Source organism: Mytilus trossulus, chromosome 6 (assembly GCF_036588685.1).
Source record: "Mytilus trossulus isolate FHL-02 chromosome 6, PNRI_Mtr1.1.1.hap1, whole genome shotgun sequence".
Lineage (NCBI taxonomy): Eukaryota > Metazoa > Mollusca > Bivalvia > Mytilida > Mytilidae > Mytilus > Mytilus trossulus.
Genome location: NC_086378.1, coordinates 44,126,217 through 44,149,643, shown reverse-complemented (window position 1 = coordinate 44,149,643; position 23,427 = coordinate 44,126,217). Strand labels below are relative to the sequence as shown.

Below are 23,427 nucleotides of genomic sequence, written 5' to 3'. Positions count from 1 at the left end.
ATGTCAAATACGCATTTTTTTTTATTGAAGATCTTAAAAGATATGTACTGATTGCACTTTTGTTTGAAACTATGCCAATTTAATTTGTGAGAGGGGAGTGGGTGTACTTGTTGTTGTTTGGTTTTTAATTATGTCCCCTCACAAAATCAAATGGTAGTCATTCATATCATGCTCAGTTGAGACGTGTACCTCCTTGTTATGAGGTTATGCTTCAACGGTTTAATCAACGTGACAGCATTCTAGCAATGTAACAAAAGAGAAAAATTATGTAGTACTGTGTCTGCTCTTTGATCGGATTTTTGTATCTTTTCATTTTCAATTTTTATCATCACAAACCACTGTCACTATTGCATTCATGGAGTGTATACTTCTGTCAATGATTATACATTCTTACTTTGATTATTCATCCATTCAATCATTCATTCATTAAAACCTATTAATTTTTGCGTATATCAAATTTTTGGGATTTTCCCATTATATTGTATTTTGAATTCATTTTCATTGTTGGTGCTTTTTATGATTTGTTTTTTGGTGTTTTGTTTTTTTGTTTCTGAACCATAATTCTTTTTTGTATTTTTATCGTTTTTTGATTTTGTTGTATTCCTACCTAGACTCTTATCAACATATGATAAAACACAAGGATACGGTAAATAATTTGCAATTAGACACATATCCACATGACTTCAAAGGATGAGTATGTATGGACAATGGTATAAATTTTCGACACTAGTGTGTTGAGCTCCTAACTTTTTTGTTAATTAAATCTCTTTTCTAGAAACTCTCAATCAGGTACAAAGAGGGATAAAGCAAACCAAAACATTTGATTTCACATACAGATTTGTTTGTGATTCATCTTAAATTTATTTTATAGTAAAACAAAGAACTGTACAGTTCTAACTAAAAATATGATTTGGAATTTTTGGACAAAAGCATGGACGAACGGACAAGAATGTTGCATTATGCCACCCTTAGTTTATATAATTATTAACGTTCTCGTAGAAACACGATAGCAAATTGATATGTAAGTCGTCAAATCTGATTTTTCTAAGAGAAAATAAATTAAAAAAACTAACATATAATGAAGATCATGTCATTTATTGAAAACTTGCAATACGCTTTCCTTTTATGTCTTATTAATTGCAAGAATATACACTGCTTAAAAATAACATTGATACAAAAACACACTCAAGGCACAAATGAATGATATTTCACCTCCACAATTACATTTTATAAAAACAATGGACATGTTATTTTTTTCAGAAGACCTGGATCTCTTAGTTTGTATAGCTTAATTCAATATCAATTAGGTGTCATATGACATTTGTTTTGATCGGATTCTAGATAAAAAAAAAAAAAAAAAAGTCTCATATACAATCAATGCACGACATTTCAATTGAATTTCTGATGAAAACGAACCTAAATTTAGCAAAAAGATTGCAAGTAGTCTTTGTAAAACATTTCGAAAGGTGTTTACGCATTCGTGTAGATTTTTTTATAATAATAATGCTTTATTCAGAAGGAATACAGCTTATAGAATATACAATTTTACAATATTTTTGAATGCATCAGTGAAATATAAATACAATAATTATACACAATACATGCATGGCGGAGAATGATAACAGGAATAGTTCCCTAAAGGTCCGAATTATTGTGAATTATCAAGTATAATTTATTAACAATTTGTGATCCTTACGAATTGCAATTTGCGCATTCTTGTTTTTCGAAATAATAAGCAAACCTGATGGAGTATTTTTTAAATATCCTTTATCTAGGTCTATGTGCATGTAGTCGATGTTTGACATACTGTGAAGTGCTATTATATAGTTGCAATTGATAATAAATTTTGTCGACGATTATAATATAATGTAAAAAAAAAAAGAATAACCAAATGCATGAATACTTTACATGCAAACGTGATAGGATATTAAAATTTATAAGATGTTGTCATAATTATGTGCTATAAAATTAAAAAGTATAATAAAAACAATGGTATAAGAATTGAAATCGCATGAAGGCTTATAATATCTCTTTGTTCAAACACGGAATAAATTTCATTTTTCAGAAGTCTTAAATCCACCGTTCCACACATTGACATTCTCTTTTCTCGGAGGATACTGCATAGCGAAAACATCCACATCTGTGGTCTCTGCAAAGCTGAATTCAAGTTCGCTAACAGTATTTTCTCTTCCTTTCCTATTGTCTGATGACAAGGTCTTCTGATCAGGTTCATCTCCATAGGAAGCAATCTTAGCTCTGTAAAATGTCATACAAAAAGCTCAAAATGTATAATGTATGTGTTCGTTACAAACGATATTCATGCATAATGTATATATAACGTATGTATGAAATGTACGCGTGTGCATATATAACCTGCAATGAAACATTGTCAATATTCTTCCGTTTACCAAAATACATCTCAACATGCTCAAATGAAAAACAAGATGCATAACCTATAATTTTCAATTTAAGAGTTTGACTGTCCCTCAGGTATCTTTCTCCCCTCTTTAACAATTTGTATGCGAGATACATGTACGTCAGACGTTCATAAATTATGTCTCGCCTGTGTGTGTATCTGTAATTTACCCTAATGTGCGGTGCTAAAATAATACAATTCAAAGCATGGCATGTAACAAAGACGAACAATTTTAACAACATGCCAATACCTTAACCAAACCTCTTTACTTTGACCTCTTAACTAGATATTATCATAAGGAACTACAGCACTTATCTTTATATAGGACCATGCTTGTTAATAAGTAAGTAGTGCCTAACGTTATTCAAAATGTTTTCTCGTTTAAAATTTGCAATGTTTTGTGAGTCATGTGATCTTTTTTTTTAGGTCATGGAGTCTTTGTTTCTCGCACTTGTCGTTTGTTGCTTTGTTATATATTTGTGTATCTTGAATTATTTTGGAGATAAATCAGGTAAAGTTTTTTCGTTTGAATTATTTTACATTTTTCATTTGGGGGATTTTCATAATTAACAATGAGTTATGGTCTTTACGGTGGCCTATAGTTGTTAATGGCTGTATCATAATGTCTTTTTTGAAGAAAGTCTCCTTGGCGGTCATACCACACCTTCATGTTCTTTATACATATTATATAAAAAGAAATGTTTAAGAATGTTAACTTTGGCAATTATATGGAATAAGAGGATAACAACTAAAATGTTCATTTTGTAACTTACTTTGAAGCTTTGGTCGTCAACTTGAAGTAAATAACACCAATTATCACAAGTATAACAACCACTGATATTGTAACTGGGACCACAATCATAATGACATCTATAAAATAAAATACATGAATCAGCCATATAGCATTAATGAACTACATAAAAAGGAAAACATTGATAGCATTACAGACTTGCACTTCAAGAGATGAACATGAAAAACAAATTTGACGAGAACTATGAAATTCAGGGGAGGTATTTCACCATAAATGTTTTTGCCTTTTATTAATGAAAAGATTTAATAGTTTTGTTTTATTCGAGTTAGCATGAAGTGATACATCAACAATTTTAAGGCTATCAAACAATTTTGAGATTAATATTTTTTGTAATATTAAGTTGTATACATCAAGTAGCTGAAGTAGATAATTAGATACAGGAAGATGTGCTAAGAGTGCCAATAATAAAACTCTTTGTCCTATTTATAAAAGTAAGCCATCATTGTTCAAGGAACACGGAGCCTTGGCTCACATCGAACAGCAAGCCATTAGAGACCCCAACAATTACAAGTTAGTATAAAACCTTTCAAACGCGAAAACCAACGGTCTAGTCAATATAAAAATACAAGAAGACTTATCAACCTTATCAACCACTAAACATCAGTTTCCTGTCTTAGGACAGATGAAAACAATTGCAGTCGGTTTAAACAGTTTACTCGAACCAAACCTTCACTATTATCTGAAACAAAAGAGTAACATCAAACCATGGAAAAACACACTACAAACATAAGTTGGGATTGCTTACCTCAATCAAAAGACGTAGTTCCACAAATGAACATTCTATAATGGTTTACTTTTTTAAATTGTTATTTGGATGGAGAGTTGTCTCATTGGCACTCACACCACATCTTCCTATATCTATTCACTGAACGAATACAATTGATATGATACAATGTGAATAAACGTTAATAAAAATAAGGGATGAATAGTTTAAGTAAACTCATTACTGTAAACCAACTTATTTTCTCGAGCGATTTATTTCGCGACTTTCGCGAATAGAAAAATAACGCGAATATAAATTGTCGCGAATATGTAAATCTTTGGTGTTTCCTTATTAAACTTCATCAAGTAAATCAGAAAATCGCAAAATTAAATAGCCGCGAAGCGGCTTGACAGGTTAAAACGCGAAATAAAGTATCCGCGAAAATAAGTTGGTTTACAGTATACAGCTGTAAAATGCTTAACAATTTCAGAAAAACATCAACTTGAAAATTACGGCATTTGTAATATCAAAATTATACACAGATGACCGAAAACAAATTGGCCGCTAAATTTACTTCTTCTGCCTGCATAACCTTCCGTTTAGGAAAATATAGGAAAATTTCTGTACCAATTTAGGAATATGTTAATCTTATCTATTCGTTTGATGTTTTTGAGCTTTTATTTTACTATTTGCGTTGGGACTTTCCGTCTTCGATTCCCCAGAGTTCGGTATTTGATAAAAAAAAATATCTTACTATTTATGTTAAAATGTAGCTTGATGTACTTTTGAAAGACATTCAGAAATTATTCTCAAAGAATTCTTGTCATTTAATTTCTACTTAATGTGAATACGTAATAAGCATTGCTTAATCACAATTATATATCTTACACACGTAAATTTTGAAATTTTAAAATAACTATTAACGGTGTCATTCGTTGATATATAGAAAGCTATGCCATATATACATGATATAGAGATAAAGATTATCTGTAGAATATAAATACACTTGAGGCCCTAAAGAGCATGTGTCGCTCACCTTGGTCTATGTGCAAAGGACACAGAATAATTCATGACAAAATTGTGTTTTGGTGATGGTGATGTGTTTGAAGTTCTTACTTTACTTAACGTTCTTAAAGAACTTTGCCCATTAGTAACAGAGGAAATTATTTGGTAAATATTTACAAACATTTACCAAATTAATGAAAATTGTTAAAAATTGACTATAAAGGGCAATGACTCCTTAAGGGGTCAATTGACCATTTTGGTCATGTTGACTTATTTGTAGAACTTACTTTGCTGAACATTATTGCTGTTTACAGTTTATCTATAATAGTATTCAACATAATAACCAAAAACGGCAAAATTTCTTTAAAAATTACCAATTTGGGGCAACAACCCAACAACCGGTTGTCTACTTCATCTGAAAATTTCAGGGTAGATAGACCTTGACCTGATTAACAATTTTACCCCTTGACAGTTTTGAGCTTTATGCTTTGGTTTCAGAGTTATAAGCCAAAATCTACATTTTACCCCTATGTTCTATTTTTAGCCATGACGGCCATCTTGATGATTGTGGCCAAGATTCGTTAAATTTGGCCCTGTTGTTTCAGAGGATAAGACTTTTGTAAAAGATTACAAAAATTTATGAAAAATTGGTAAAAAATGACTATAAAGGGCAATAACTCCTTATGGGGTCAACTGACCATTTTTGTCATGTTGCTTAATACTTAGATCTTACTTTGCTAAACATTATGCTGTTTACAGTTTATCTTTATCTATAATAGCATTCAAGATGATAACCGAAAACGACAAAATTTCTTTAAAATTACCAATTAAGAGACAGCGACCCAACAACTTGTTGTCCGATTAAACTGAAAATTTCAGAGCAGATAGATCTTCACTTGCTAAACAATTTTACCCCGTCAGATTTGCTTTAAATGCTTTGGTTTCAGAGTTATAAGCCAAAATCTACATTTTACCCCTATGTTCTATTTTTAGCCATGACGGCCATCTTGGCTGGTTGGTCGGGTCACCGGACACATTTTTTTTTAAAGATACCCCAATGATGAGTGTGGACAAGTTTGGTGAAATTTGGCCCAGTAGTTTCAGAGGAGAAGATTTTTGTAAAAGTTTACGACGACGATCGACGGACGCATGACGACGACGACGGACGACGGAGGACGACGGACGCCAAGTGATGAAAAAAACTCACTTTGCCCTTCGGGCCAGGTCAACTTAAAAATGAATAAGGTATTTACTCTGTTTGGTTTCTGTTGATTCGTCCACAATCTAAAAATAGAATTTCGATATCATATTCTTTCAAATTTGCTATAAAACATTGATCTAGAAGCGAATAATCTTACAGACTCTAAAATACCGGTATGACAACATTAAAACAAATAGTTATATATTAGAACTCAGAAAGTAAATATTCAATGGCCAGTATCGACAATGTATTTCAGTTTATCCAAGGAAGTTGAAAGCCTACTTTTTGTGAAAGCATATTCTAACTAATATGAATAAGTTTCTTTGCTGCCAATAATAATAATTAAAAAGCAAATTAAAACGAGTATAAGGTATGTCGTGTATAATGTTGTCAATATACCACTGAAAAGTCTTTCAAATCAAATAATCATTGTGTGCAAAAGTTGTCTGTTCAGCCGACGAATAGCTTAATGGTTTGTTTTTTGTTTCTCTCTCTTACGTTTTTTACGTTTTTCTTTTTCTCTTTATTTTTTTCGTTGAACTAAATCATAGTTGATTTATTGAAATATGACGTTTGTGTAAGATTTTAGTCATCGTCTAGATGAAGGTGATATATAGATGAAGTACTAGTAATATAGATATCTCACTTTTTGTTTCTTCTTTAATGAGTCTAGTTTCCTCTTTATATATACTATTTATTATATATAACATTTTTTTTACCAAATTTAAATATAAGGCTTTACTAGTTCGTAATGAAGCAAAAAGGAAACCCCCATAAGTTTATTGCAATGCCTAAAACAGGGATAGAAAAACATTTACATACCAATGATATGCACGTTTTTGTCGTTGTATTACATGAATATTTGAGATCATCGTAAATAATGATACTGGTTTCCTTTCCAAAATTCTGGCCGTCATATGAAAAACTGATGTCGTAACCCTCAGACAAAACATTGCTGTCTACTGATCTTTTCTTTCTAGACGTTGGCAGATCCAGTGTTAACATGAAGGGGTTTCTGTATTCAACTGAAACAACTTCATTGCTTGTTGTGTACAGCAGATCATTCTCTAAAATCTGAAAATATCAAATACATTTCAAATGCAATATTATCAACATAATCCAACGTTTGGCATTATCTATCAAATGTACCAGGCTTATAATTTAGAACGCCAGACGCGCGTTTCGTCTACATAAGACTCATCAGTGACGCTCATATCAAAATAATTATAAACCAAAAAACACAAAGTTGAAGAGCATTGAGGATCTAAAATTCGAAAAATTTGTTCCAAATACGGCTAAGGTAATCTATGCCAAGAATGCTTCGTAAAACGAATAGTTATGCCCTTAAATATAGAAGATTCTTTGTCTTAATTGCATTCAAGTCGAATATCGAAAGGTGAGGACGGAAACTGATTTTTAGATTTGTAAATTTAATCACTTCGTTGGTTAATAAATTAACACAAATTTTGATATTACCTCCAAAACATATATGTAAAACTATACCTGAAAATGTCTCCGCTTACACCATACAGAGGTTGATACAAATTCTCCAAATACATTCATTGCTTCACATGAACGAGCTGTGAGTTTACATTCACCATTGAAAGGAAGACTGATACCAGTAGGTGGTGACGAAGTGTTAAAAGAGCAATCCTCCCCTACATATCCACTGTCACAAATGCAAACCCCTACAATTGTGTTTATTTCAAGTGTTTAATGAACATGTGGTAGTTGAAAAATTATATTGTGTTGAACAATGGTATTAATATACTTTAAGAGTATTAAATAAATTACTAGAAACATTTTATATCTACGCCTTATTAATAGGTCGGACCGTAGTGTTATCTTGAGCATAATTTAGGGGAGTTCCCTTCTCAGGACAACAATGCAGGAGGAAAAGAAGTATAAGTGTTATTTTCATTTAACTTATTAATTAATCGCTTTAATTGATTCTCTGAACAAACCTTCTTTACAAATTCCATTATCACTGCAGTTGTTCAGACATAATCCACTTGCAAAATATTCTAACAATGTCTGTGATCCGTCGGCAGATTTTTGTGTATACAGAGATTCGGTTTTTACAAGCTCTGTCATAATGCTCGTTACCATGGCATTTACAGTGTCTGTAAGAAATGTTGTGTCGCCAGCAACCTAATGGTATAACCTCAACATTAACGAGCTTATAACCATATTTATTTATTATAAACTAATACATGATTCAACAAGTACCATTATGAATTAGCTTGACATGTGTTTTTCTAAAATGTAACGAAAAAAAATCGAACATAATTAGTTTTTAATTCAAATTCGGGTAAAGCACAATGAAGATTCATAATATTATATAGAAACTTATCCGTCAGAGTGAAACATATGCAGATTTTAACAACTACAGATCATTGTACAGCCTTAAATAATGAACATGATAAATAAATGTAGTAACCTTAAGGCGCCTCCACATAAAATTAACGTTGAACAATATAAATAAAATTCCAGTGATCTGATTTATGGCAAAATAACAGACGACAAAAAAAGGAAAACTGAAATAATTAAAGAATAAGCCTGGATCTTCATATGAATACATCAAATTGGAGGAATTTTTTATTTTAATGAGGTCATTGTATTAACAATTTTTATTGCAGTTCTTTGGATCCTTACGACTATTTTTCATGAAGTTTTTTACATGTTTTAATTAATGTTTTGTGCAAATGATGAAAACTTTAAACATTGTGTTAAACGCAATTTAAAAAAAAACACAGTGTGTGATAGTAAATATTGTCTGATATTATTTTATATCAAATTTTTATAAGATCCATTCTGGTTCTGAGCAAAGGTTTCTCCTTGTGAATGGAAAAGATTTTGGTTTGTTTTCGTATCCCCGTTTTTCAATAATGAAAAAAAATATACTTCTATATCCTTAACACACGCTTCGGTGAACTTTTCGACAGGTACATCAACATAATCCTTGTACATATCATTCTGCAACGCATCGTTTATGCTGTTAAAACATATGTTATATGCTCTTTCTGACGTCCAACCATTTCGAAAGGTTGCTGTTGACTGTAAAAGAAAGTACATGTAGTATACATACACGCAATGTTGTTTGAAAATGTGTTTTCTTGTCATAAATGTGAACATTTTCAAACATTTCTTTTAAAAAGCCAAATTAATACAGAGGTAAATTTTCTTCACTTTCTGGTCAAAATTTATTATAAATTTGTAATTTTTTACATTGTTTTATCGTAGATATACAAAAAGTCTTACTCACTCTGGAAATTGAAATTACCTCAATCTCTGTTTCATTAACGTCATCACTGTACGCTAATGGCTTGAAATCAATCTCGTCATCATTATTATTTAAACTTCGTTTACTTAGTTTATGAGGAAAATTTAGGGATCGTCTTTTCCGTAGAGGCTGAAAGCAAGATTGGTATTGAACATATGCGCCGGATGAGCTTGGTGAACCTGAACATTGCTCAGTGCTATCTGTCAAATTACAATGTACGCTGTTAAAATCATCTAGTGAGTCGGTACTGCCAGCTTGTTGTTCACATGCGCAAAATGTTTTTAAGTTGGGATCGTTCTCAATGTTTTCAACAACTACAATCTGTTCATAAACATCGTTGTCTTTCTTTAGGAATGCGGGTTCTTCAACAAATAGCTGCTCCTCAACCATACCTTCGGTGATCCTATAAAAATGTGTTTTTTTTAAATCATGTCAAACATGTTTGTATACGACTGAAATTGATACTCATACCTTACTCAGAGAGATGTGTTTGTGTATCGTGAAAATGATTTTTTTGCACATGTTGATAACAATATAATCAAGCCATATTGATTTCCATGCATTATACATGTGTTTAATGAAAACATTAATTTGTAACCAACGAAAAATAAAATGAATTGTATTTAACACATGGAATATTAAATAAATATAACTTCACAAAACCTTTCATTGACTCTTCAGCCTGCGAATATCAATATTTATCCTGCAATTGGGTGTCCTACTATACAGATACAGCCCTACAGATATCGCTATGCTGTATCTGTATATTATACAAATATCGCTTTAAAGCTCCGCCCACTGGCGGACTGAGTATTGTTTGAACCTGTGTGACCTCAGACTGTGTATTCTAGTTGCATTCCAATGACGATGACAATTGTCGATTTCAAAACTTGAATGTGTATGATTGTGTTACAAAATCAACCATGTCAATTTCAGCATGCAGGTTTAGTGAATGTCAAGTCTGAAGCGTAGGACAACTCGTACACTTCTGTTACAAATTTGACAATGTTTTTGTTATTTGTTTTACTGTTGAAATTAGTTGTTATGTTATAATAGATAATTATTCACCTTGAGCGATGTATTAATGTTGACCATTCGAGATTCTTTTTTGCAAACCCGTCTTCAGCATAATGTGTGATTTTGATATTACTACGCGGGTCTCAAGGGATAATCCCGATTACAAATCGAAAATAAATGCTAAATATGTTAGTTTTTGTGTCTTTCAAAACACAAACAAAATACAGAATTTATTGCAGGATAAAGACAATAACCGTTTAGTGTTTTTAAATATCAGCTGTATTCGTACTCGGCTCGAAACAGGTGTAGTAGCTCGTTAAAAGTTCGCATACACCTTGTTTCCTAGCCTCGTACAAATACAGCTGATATTTAAAGACACTAAACATTTATTGTCTATGTTTGCAGTGGCGTTCTTTTCGGACAATTGTATTTTATTATTAGAAACATTAACGTAAATTCTCTAATATTTTAACGTTATGTTAAAATATCTATATCTTTCATAATGTATATAATTTAAATAAAACATTAATGTGTATTTCGCAAATGTAACACACAAACGGGATCCTCATGAAAAAGTATAGTGAAATGTAATGTTGATGGTAATACCTCCAGGAATCGGCGAATATGTGTTCATCGTTGATTGGTCCAAGTACACGATGTGTCAAGTCATCTAATGGGTCCTTTGTTATACTAGGAACTCCACATAGACCTCTTGCCGTATTGATGTCCTTTACGGATGGTTTGATTGAAATCACACTTATGAATCGTCTAGCTATTGAAAATTTTATTTCTGTTGCAATTGGTAAGATTATCTGAATTAGAAAATTGAGATTTGTTATTGCTGCATTTGCTAAAATGGTAAAAAGGATTGACACGTATAGTAAGATACCATTTCAAGCACTGGAGATACAATTGTATATCATTCAGCCTTGGTAATACACCACTTAAAATAAACTAAAAATAAACAATATAGCAATTCTAATTATAATTCTTGAGACTGGAGGCATACATTTTTCTGATAATTGAATTTGTTTAATGTTCTACATTTTTCCCGTCTTATATGTATGATTTTTACATTTGAGGCTGATATCACCAAAACCACTATGTAATCATGAATCAAATGAATTGTAATGATAATCGCTAGCGCTCGTTGTAAAACATTTGGAAATAAAGGACTAAATTATGTTAAAAATCGCTATGAATTCAACCCCCATGCATCTATACTATTAAACAAGAAGACCTCATTTTTTGTGTCGCTTCTCTTCCTTCTATGATAAATTAATCATCATGCCTCTGTGTTCTATAGGTAACATGCATAGTCGCATTTGCCATCCATTTTAATGATTATTCAGATTGAGTTATGTTTGGACAAAAACGACAAAAAAAGAGTCCGGATATTGATTACGTCATCAGACTGACTTTTAGTCATAGATAAGACGTCCAGTTTGAAACATGCACAAGTACAACCAATCGTATGATAGATAAGAAAAATGAAAAAATAAATAATGCAATCAGAGTGTTTTAAATCAGAGTGTTTAAAAATCGCAAAAACCACAACTATTATCCCTCCTTTGATTAATTTTCGCTTTTGTTTACATGTAAACTACGACTATACTAATCTTATATATAGAGACTCTGTGTTCTGTCTACTGCTTTCTTTGAAATGATTACTATTGAAGGGGTCATACCAGTTGCATATTTATTAGAATAAGCAACACATGTGGAAATAACCACAACTATTATACCTGCTTAGAGAGAACAATTATTTTTCGCGTTAATCTGCATATAAACTATGATTATACTATTTTAATGTATAGAGACTCTCTGTAGTATGTCTACTGTTTTCCTTGAAATGTTTACTATTAAAGGGTTCATACCAGTTGCATATATTTTAAAAGATGTAAAACATGAGAAAATAAGAATGTGTCCATAGTACACGGATGCCACATCGGCACTATATTTACTAAGTTTCGAGTTGATTTGATTTCAACTTCATCGAAACCTACCTCGACAAAAATTTTAACCTGAAACAGGACAGACGGACGGACGAACGAACGATGCACAGACTAGACAATATAATGCCCATGAATGGGGCATTGAAATTTAATGCTGAAAGTGTAAGTAGTGATTTGGCAAATATGAAAGACAGGTAGAGATTAGAGGGAGGTAGGACATTTTTCGGGACGTCGGGATCGGATGTTTTTAAGCTCGGGATTTGGTGATCCTCCCTCCTCATGAATCCCGATTCCCTCCGCCTGCATCCCGGTTCCCTCACTTTGGAATGTTCCGGACAGTTCGGCAAAAATGAAAGAAGGGTAGATATAAGAGGGAGGCAGGACCTTTTTCAGGACGTCGGGATCGGGTGTTTTTAAGCTCGGGATTTGGGGATTGGTCCTTACGGGATCCGGGAATATATTATTCGATTTCCGGATATGAATTTCTTTAAATTCTGCATCTCGGATTTCATGTTTTAAAGCCCCAGATTTCGGGATCAGAACCCATACGACCATCTCTCAAATTAGCCTTACATTGGTCGTTCTTAGTCATTTAATTAAGATTCATATCCTACCATTGTCATGTTAATAACGCTCTCAAAAAAAAAAGCACTGATGGATTGTCATAGAAGCATATTTTATTAAACTAATAATAATCTATATATAAGCAGTTACAATTATTTCGTGTTTGAAGTGGTGAAAATTGTTAATTTAATTTGACTTTTATCAAAAGATGCATTGCAGCAAAGGAGAAGAATAATTGTGGTCTGAGGCCAGAAACACGAAAATAATTGAATTTAACAGAAAGGAAACAAATATCGAACTTCGGAAAAAGTGAGAGGGCTTTTGATACCTTTTATGAAGTTCTCCATACATAATATCTTTTACAAAAAAAATCATCCTACAACAGTCCACAAGCTGTATATATGCCCGCGATTTCGCGGGTGTGTTCTAGTTATTTCTTAAACGAAAGACGTTAGTTTTAGTTTCATGTGATGCTTGTTTTCAAGGAATGCATAAACTGTATCATTGGCAGTATAGGTAGCAATAAAATAAAGTTAATATTACAACATGTACAAGGAAAAGGTAGGTACTGTACAGTTTTTGTTTAAATTAATAAACAAAAATAAATAGAAGCAAATAGGTGTTAGCTGTTTCTAAATTGAATATGCTGCATTTTGTAGTGAGAGGAGAGATATGTTAACCCAAGCTTATATGCAATATATACATTCTTTTTTTAGGGAGATGGGTAATGGAGGGAAAACAAAAAAAAACATATTTTCATCCTAGTAATATACTCTCGTCGTTTTTAACTGTAAAGCTGTATTCACCTTGTAGTTGTTATTCGTGTTAGTAATTGACATATCACTTTCGTCACAAGACGTCAGCGTGACAACAGGTTGCTGAAGCAAATGTAATTCTTTCCTAGAAATCCTCTCACATGTGCGTAAAACGAACAGTGAGTTTTTGCTCCTTATTGCTATTCCACAAAGGCAAGACGTTCCAGGCAAGCCAGAGCCACAACTTGTAAATAATGCATGGACCTGAAATGGAAAAGGATGCTATTGAATCTTTATGACAAAATCAAACGCCGTAACTGTAATATCGTTAAAATGCCATGCTTAAATATTCATATTGTCTGATTATTCATCAGATACAGAGGTTCTTGTTCGGAAGATCTTACGAATATTTCTGTTATAACGAATATTCATAAATAGACATAAAATATTAAATCATTATTCCCCATGCCTGTTTACGTAACGATTTTCAAAAACAACATAACATTCGAAAATGTAAAAAACAAAGAAAATATTTTCTATCAATATGAGAAGATAAGTCACAAGATTTAAATGATAAACGATATTTGTCACACAAATCCAAACATAGCATCTTGTTCTGCATCTTATCCTGTTCGATATCAAACTTTTAAACACGTTGTTGAAAGTGTTGTTTTATAAATCAATTTGACGTATTGATACAGTTTCGAATGGTTTTTTTTTTTTTTTTTCCTTATGAATAGAGTTAGTATTTATAAGTACGTACCCAAAATGGACCAATGTCATTTTTATACATAACGAATTCCCCGACTCCCATGTAGTCATAGTATTTTCCATCAAATGTCCTAAAATGTGGATCGTTGTACGACTGACATAGCCTATTTTTGAAAGTAGAGTCTTTGTCTCTGACCGTTACCTACAAAGTACTTTACGATTTCAACGTATACGACTACTGATATTCAAAGTATTAATATAATCTCAGAATACATGGCCTTCCAAGCACATTTATATACATGTGTATATTTATCTCATACAATGAAATATAAGTACGTGGCTGGCATAAAGCTCCTTTTTTCAAGAGTATCTAGAAATATGATAACACTATTAATTGGTATTATTGTACGTATCGTACTGCCTTATGAAAACGAAAATGCTGTATGGTTAAACTTGTCCCTCTTGTTTGAAAGGATTTGAGTTGCTGGTGAGATATTTTAAAACCTGATATCTTGGTGTTATACAAAAACAACGCCAAAAGAACCTAAATAAATATGATTAAGGAGAAAAATAGGAAAACAACATGGTAAATAATTTCATGCGTCTGAGATACATATAACATGGTTTATATAAAAAAGAAGATGTTGTATGATTGTCAATGAGACAACTCTCCACAAGAGACAAAAATGACACAGAATTAATAACTATAACTCATCGTACGTTCTTTAACAATGAGCAAAGCCCAAAATGCATAGTCAGAGCTATAAAAGGCCCCGAAATAAAAATGTAAAACAATGCAAACGAAAAAACTAACGACCGTATGTATATAAAAAAAAATAACGAAAACCAATGTGTTACACATAAACGAACGACAATCATTGAATTACAAACTCCTGACTTTGGACAGGCATATACATACATAATATGGCGGGGATAACATGTTAGGGGGATCCCAATGCAACCATCCCCCTAACCTGGGACAGTGATATAACAGTACAATATAAGAACGAACTATAAAAATCAGTTCAAAAAGGCTTAACTCATCAGATGGACAAACATACAAGTAGACGTGGCCGCGTACTTGAAAATCCCAACAACAAAAAGACACTAAGAACAGAGTACTAGCAGTTACCAGACAGCTAGTTCTTAGCCACTAACAACAAATAAAATATTCATGCATTTAAGACTTAATTATCAATCCGTACACATTCAACAGCTAATGGATTTAGTGTAAAGACTTCATATTAAACAGTCCGAGAAAATTGATTTAGTTATCCTTGTCGGGTTAAACATTTATTTTTTTCTTCTTATTCATTTTTGCATAGTGACCTCATTGCAATTGCATATCTTTTGTAATTGAAAGTGGTACTCCTTGTCAAAGTTTTACCATCGCTTGTCTAAACGTCTTCACAAAACAGGATATTTCTGTGAAATAAATATATAACAAAATATAATTTAAAGTTAAATACCCTTATTCGATAAATATCAACATCTTTCCAAATATTATTATATGCTGAAATTGATGATGTTGACAGTTTGATGTATGCATATCTATTATTAACATTATAGATTCCGTCATTATATCCATACACTTCCAATGACTTCTTGTCCGTCCAGTCGAGATTCCCAAGTCTAATTCCACAGAATTCAGCATTGAAAAGTACATCTCTTTTTAGAACATTATTAGTGCAAGATGACGTATAATAACTCTGTCGAAATATGTAAAAGTTCTGGTCACATTGAGATCGTATTGCATTATGGGATGCAATACATCCAACCGGAACTGTTGACGTAAATGTAATGTTTATCGAATCCCCTTCATTCACTGTGTAATAATAACTATTGGAACTTGGCTAAAATCAGAACATCAGATGCATACACATTTATAAACGAAAGACAAATTTCAATAACTAAGTTTGTTGGTAAATCATTAAACATTAATCAAACGGAATAGATGGGTTACTTTTACATCCACTTCCTATCTAAATGTACATTCAGCACGAGAATATGTAAATGTGATACTAGTAAGATATGATCTGTATACTAAACCGACTCGCATAGTCTGACCTAAACATGTTAGTTATTAAAGAAAAAGGTCCGGAAGATATGTTACTATTCCCGGGCATATTATTCAGATTCCTCTGTTTGAGATGTGTTCATCGATGAAGTAGCAATATCTATTTTTAAGTCCTTTTGTATGAACCAACTGAGCCTTGCACAATAAATTCTACCACCGATACTACCTATATGGCTTTATCAAAAGGTGTGTAAATGTATATTTTAGGAACTTAAATCATGCCATGAAAACCCTCAACCATTCATGTATTTTATTTTCCAAAATTTTCTTAAAAAAGTTATCAATCTTAATTTGTTTAAACAAATTATTCAAAGTGAAACAAATAATTCAAAGTGAAACGAAACATTTTTTTTATGTAAAACCCACAAATAAATTATCTAAATATTATTATAGCATAAATCATGATAACTGTGTACTTGGGATGACAAAATACCAAAATTAAAATTATTTCATGCAATTGATACATTAACCATACGGCATTTTTGTTCTTTTGTATTTGACATGTTTTATTATATAATTCAATATAACTACATCCGGTATTTTTCTGCAGATCAAAACCAAAATGAAAATAAAAAAGCTTACAAATAACCCAGCTCTGAAAATAGGACTGTCTAAGTATGGCCCGGGTGTTGACTGTCTTGAATTTCTCATCCGTACTTTACACCTAATCTGTTAAAATAATCGTTGATTTTGTAAATATAAAGCATTTCGATACCGGTGTCAAGCAATATTTACTTAACAATTATGATTTTGACAAAACAATGAGGTCGAATAGTTTTATTCTTGACACCACTATGACAGCTTCCCTTTCCCTTAAAAACTGTAGAGAAATATATACATGAATTTGGAACCAAGGGAAGCTCTATATATTTAATAACAATTTAAGACGTTTTATAATACTAAATTGACTTTGATAAAAATATAGAGAATATTACATCATACGCAAGAAATTTAACACCATCTAAATTATGATATCTATTAAAAGAACTTTTATTTTCTCTGATGATTTTTTTCTTCGTTTTGAATGTAGGGTCATAAAATAAAATTATCACGGAATTTATACTTCTTTCAATAAAAGAATAAGATGTATTTATTTCTTCTTTTCGAACAGAGATTCTCCTGCGTTTACTATATATATAAATATATGTAATAAATGTCTCGAAGTCTACAAAATCCTACCTGCATGTTCATCCTGTATTTACCGATCCAATCAGTCTCTCGTAGAACTACAGCCTCATCAATATCTTTAAATAGCAAGTTTGTACTATTCTTTACTTCGTTTGCACATATATACCAATAAACATCATAACCATAGGTTCCGTTTGATATGTCTTCAAATTCGCATTTGAAAATAGGTATCAAACTGGGTGTTGGGTCATAATTTCCTATTTTGAAGCTTTCGCCTTCTGTTAAAACTGCTTTTACCTCTACTGACATAGTATCAGTTGGAAAATTTGCTAAAACAATATTGTAGTGATTAGAAATATGGTAAACAGATTGATATAATGTATTGCTGACTTTTACATATATAAATCATTTGCAACGAGTATTGCTGAACATCAGTGTTTATCCTTCCAGTACTAGTGGTCTTATCTAGTTTAAACCTGTTTTTTTTTTATTAATATCAACAAATACATTTCTAGATCTATTGAAAGACACAAGTTATATATCAGCTACAGTAGTATATCCTGTTCAAAGTCATAGACTGATTGCGAGAAAACAAATACGGGGTTAAAACTAAAACTAACAGAAACACATCAACTATAAGGGAGAAACAACGAAACAACAGAAACACTGAAGTGCAATTACATTTTTTTTTTTATTTTAAACATATATCATTTGCAAAATATCGCAAAAAGGAATAAACCCAAGTTTGTCCTACTTGGATCGCTTTCTCAAAATAGAAACGAAATGTTTAAAATTCAAGAATAGTATCTGTTATATTATTTCTAAATATCGATAGTTGAGTGTGTTCCACCTTAACTTCCAAGAATAACTCAAACATAAATCTCAGCAAGTCTTGCGCCACAATTTATTATTGTTTTGTCAGCGTTAGCATATCTTGCCATCAAATTTTATCTGAGCTAAGCCTTTCAATCAGTGATTTCAGTTACCTTCTGTCTTGCAATATTGCTTTTCCATAATTTGTTCTTGTAAATTTTCTTTCAAACATTATCATCCAAGGATGTATATGAATCTTATTATTAAATGGCATTAGATTATTTGTTATTCTTGACATGTTTGATTGTTAAAATGTGATATTGACGTCACTACCTTATTACTTAATTTCATTTACTAATACTTGGACAATACCGCTGTTGATGAACTGAAAGTCTTCAATGGTATCGATAACACAGAATCAGTATTTCATAAATGACATGAATTTTTACAGATTTTCTTAACCTTTTCCTTGATAAATTAAGACTAAGGTTGACACTCCCTCAGACTGTAAGAAAAAAGACAAAAATGCGTTTTCCCAAACTTACAACTACAACCTGGATAATGTTCAGTTTCCGAAGACATATCAGTTGGACATTTAACTGGGCCACTTCCTGTAATGAAAAAATGAAAACAACAATCGCTTGCACAGGCATTTCGCAAAATATGTGTAGGATGCAAAAACGTACTTCAAATTAATTAAAAGTAATAACAATAACAATAGCATGCGCCTTAATTAATTAAACACAAAAAACTCAAAAAATATGAAAAATTCAGGAAACAGTTACCAACTGTCTTGTGACCACATGCTTTTTGACAACATGCTTTTCTGGTCCGGTTTATTCACCAAATACAGTATTATTGATCTAAAATATACCTGTCGGGAAAATAAAAATAAACAAAGATTACGGATTAGTTAGACTGTTTAAACATTTAAAGAGTGGGGAAAATTATTTTTCATTGCATAAAACCAACAAAGAATAATAACATTTGAAAAATAAATCATATCATTTAAAATTCAATCTCACAATCGTTTAACTTAACAATATATACTGTCCTAAGAGAACATAAAAACAAAACATTCCTTGATCATTCTGTGAGGGTCGGATAAAGCAACAAGTCATGTTTCATTTTGTTCAATGTATTAAAGATCAGTTAAACATAATTGTAGAGCATACACTTACTCAATAATGAGGATTTCAATGTGTACACAAAAACGATTTTTTTACTGGTATTCAACAAACTTATATTAACAATGAACACTGCACTTTCCTGGATCTTGATATCTATAGATTAGCATTACAATGAATACAAAACAGGAACTAAAAAGAGGCTATTTTTTCATTTTCTATTTGCTGCAATTAATTATCCATTTTTAGAGATTATCGTTCCCTTGTCACCTTCTTATGGCGTTAATGTATCTCAACCTGTCATCTTTTCACACCAGGGTTTTCGATTTCACAAACTAGATTTTGTTATTGGTACAAGGACATTATTCGTAAAAGTAAATCAACTGGCAGAATCTTATACTTTCAGGTATTTCACATCCAATCTTTTATTGTAAGATTTTATACCTAGCAAAAATATTTTGTTATTCAGTCCAAAAGTTAACATTACCTTTAATCATACTCATTCAGATGGGATATAGTTACGATACTGTTTTATGTATTTTAGATGGAATTTTTAGAGATTATATTGTTTCTTTCAAAAGGTTTTGCACTGACAATATAAAACAAAAGTTGTTGGCATGATACGCATGAAACGTGTTACTTTCTCCTAATGTTTTCAATGATCGATTGATACTAATTCCCTAGATAGAGTATTGTGGTTCATGTTCACATGATGAAGATATAATTTTCGAATTTCTTTTTATCTACTAGGTCTTCTGTTGATATGTCAATAAACTGTTACCTTTTCTGAGTTATACTGTACAATTTGTTGTGTGTGTTTGATTATTCCGCATTGGTTAAAAGTAGAGAAGATGCGGAATAAACAAACACACGACAATACGCACAGTGAAACTTAGATAAGGTAACCGAAGAACCTAAGCAAAATGAAATTGATATATAAATTAACAAAGGCCTACGTACAGTTACTGACATGCTAGTGCCATACTTAAATTAAACTATTTGAAAGATTTTTCAGTGTTTTGTCTATTTTATTAACTAGAACAGCTGAAGATCGCCTCCGGGCGCAGGGTTGTGTTGAAGACCCATTGGTGGCCTTCAATTGCTATGTTCTGCTCTCTTGTCGGGTTGTTGTACGTTGAACACACTCCCCCGTTTTTATTCTCAGTTTTACTCTAGATTTTACAAATTTTAATGAAATCATAGTTTCAACTACAAGAAGAAAACATCGGATATTTATAAGTTTTGTAAGATTCTTAACGTATTCTTGTTGAAAGATGCGGTTATACTTATTTTGAATCAAAGGTTATCTTACACAACTTTATAACTATGATTCATCAACTCTGATTAGATATTTTAATGTTTCAATACAACGATGAAAACAAACCTAGAATATATAAGCAATACATTACCGAAGCAATAAGATGAATCTGGTGGTGTTGGTGGTAGAAAGTATACATAATAGCCATCACAATTCCGTATAACAATATCAAGTGTTTGTTCGCACACACTATTGTGTGTCTGCATACAAGCTATGACAGATTTATTTCCGTCTTCAAAGCTAGGTAATGTCCCTGTGATAAAATGTAAGGTATGAGCTGTGTCAGAGACCATAGAAGTAAAGCTGTCAAACGTGTATAAGGGATGTACCAATTGTGTATTTCAATGTATCAAAAGTAGCTTAAAGTTTATGTTACAATTGTAAATATTTACAAAAATAACGCATTGCAATGCTAAAAAACTGCATTATGCATTTTTATACATTTTTATACAATGACAAACAGTTTTTAATCTACTCATCATAGGAAAAAGCAAATACTACTTTAGGATAAAAACAATCTAGAGCATCGACATCCTTTTTATGAGAGGATAAAGCTTTGAATACCCTTAGCTTCTTGATAGGACTGAAATTTCGTGTGCACATAGAACATCGTACTTTATAATTAGCCTCTGCAAGGACGATGTTCTGTTTCATTCAGATATAGTGTCAAGTGTTTAAGGTCAGAAAAAGATATAACCAACATATAAAACAAAATATGGTATATATGCATAAAAAACAAAATGATGTGTATACCATTTAACCAAATTGGATTCGTTGTTCCACAAAACTTCATTCCTGGAGGGGATATTGCCATTTCATCACCGTTGTCGCTCATCACTCTATACCAATCTTCTTCTAACGTTTCATCAGTAAGTGGATCATCACTAGTCCAATCGACATAAAATCCAGTTGAGCGTTTTTCAGCATTGTTTAGACTTTTAAATGCATCACAGGAATCCGTAATAACTAAGGTAAAATATTTTTAGCAATTATTGTTAAACTTGTCTTGATATTTGAACAATATTTTGATGATATGTTTTTCAAAAAACAATGCGTATTTGGGAATATAATATACATAATATATCACACGAATCGGTTTATCTCATTTTATATCCAAATATTTTCAAAATATTCAATGTTTCTATAATGATGATAATTCAATTAATAGCTGTTTTTCAAATACTTCCGATCACTAAATGATAGTGACATGAGCTCAATTTGTATTAGTATTCAAATTTTAATTAGTTGATATTCAGTTCGTTATCTATTAGACATATTAGTGTTTTTTCCGATATTCTTCGAAATTCGATACACAGGAATTCAAAGGTGAAACCAAATTTTCTATATTGGTTCACACGAACAAAATTAATTAGTGGTGTATCTGAAAATTAAATCCAAAAACCTTGCAAAGTTTTATCTTGCATTTTGTTTAGGAAGGTCACAGAATGCACGGGCACTTATCCCAATGTGTAAACATTAGACTGGAGGTATAAGAAGAAAAATTATAGCCAACGTAAATAACATATTTCTTATTATAGATGCGTTAGAAATGTTATGTTTGAAAAACACTCTGATTTAAACACAATAATCTTAAATTAAAGAAAAGAAATTCTCTGACCCTGAATCCAAGATGGTTGATATTTTATTAGACATTATTATCATGCGGACTTGTTTTCTTTTTTTTAACACAAAATCGGCAGTTCTATGGAAACTTATTTTGCATCTGCATTAACATAGTTGTTCCCATGTTCCTATAAGACAGCTTTATTACAGTAGCGTCTCATTAAGATTGAAAGTAAGCGAGCATTACCATTTAAATTCACGTTTCGCTTTGTAGATGGTGTCATCACCATTAATGATCCAAAGATTGGTGACTATGCTGACAGAAATGTGTCATTCCAAGCTTGATATGATAGATACTATATGTTTAATTTAGATTAAAGATATTAGTCAACACTGTCAACGAATTCATGATAGCGTCCATTAAACATTCACATCTTGACTAACTTCTAGAAATTGACAATGATGGTCGGATGAGAACAACTTTTTACGATAAAAGAAATAATTCAGTTTCCAAATTATGAGTTGTCAGGTTCTATGTACAAAATGTAGCAACATTTCTTCATCGCCTGCATTTTGAGTTTATGAGTTTAATATCCTTCATTGGAAGTCATTTGCTGCATACATAAATATATATTCAGATGAAGGGTTCCATTCTTTCTAAAGTTTAATGGGCACCATCACGTGTTCGTTGACGGTTTTGTAGAAAATATGTGTCTCAAATAAACATGGATAGATTTTTACAAGCGTAACCACAATCATATGATATCAGAGACAAAGAAATACCACAGGATGTGTACGTTTATGTACAACATAACAGATGATAATGTAGAAATGGAAGTGCCAATCCTTTTAGAGCAATCAGTGTACCCCCATTTTGCTATATTAATGTGTTGTTTTGTAGATTTGTTCGTCTTTCGTTATTTACTATTATAGCGTTATCAGTTTCTCTTCTATCTCTGGATACCGAATGTCTCCTTGCT

At 31.7% G+C, this 23,427-nt stretch overlaps 2 protein-coding genes across 2 annotated transcripts in view; both read right to left on the bottom strand.

Annotated features, from left to right (window-relative positions):
- Nucleotides 1-1,079: 1,079 nt before the first annotated feature.
- Nucleotides 1,080-14,618, bottom strand: LOC134721413 (uncharacterized). Its single transcript, XM_063584399.1, has 11 exons — nt 14,474-14,618; nt 13,762-13,974; nt 11,043-11,248; nt 9,420-9,822; nt 9,041-9,193; nt 8,101-8,287; nt 7,640-7,824; nt 6,959-7,210; nt 6,189-6,219; nt 3,190-3,286; nt 1,080-2,256 (listed from the first exon to the last, which is right to left on the bottom strand). The coding sequence occupies exons 1-11, from the start codon at nt 14,522-14,524 to the stop codon at nt 2,055-2,057; spliced, it is 1,980 nt and encodes a 659-aa protein (XP_063440469.1). The 5' UTR covers nt 14,525-14,618; the 3' UTR covers nt 1,080-2,054.
- Nucleotides 14,619-15,828: 1,210 nt separating this feature from the next.
- LOC134722722 (uncharacterized) overlaps nt 15,829-23,427 on the bottom strand; it is a 43,931-nt gene continuing 36,332 nt past the window's right edge. The window contains exons 9-14 of the mRNA XM_063586344.1: nt 21,638-21,850; nt 20,976-21,137; nt 18,985-19,050; nt 17,678-17,955; nt 17,081-17,167; nt 15,829-15,846 (exon numbers count right to left, since the gene is read on the bottom strand). Of these exons, the coding sequence (XP_063442414.1) occupies nt 15,829-15,846; nt 17,081-17,167; nt 17,678-17,955; nt 18,985-19,050; nt 20,976-21,137; nt 21,638-21,850 (824 nt within the window). The remainder of the gene's footprint in view (nt 15,847-17,080; nt 17,168-17,677; nt 17,956-18,984; nt 19,051-20,975; nt 21,138-21,637; nt 21,851-23,427) is intronic.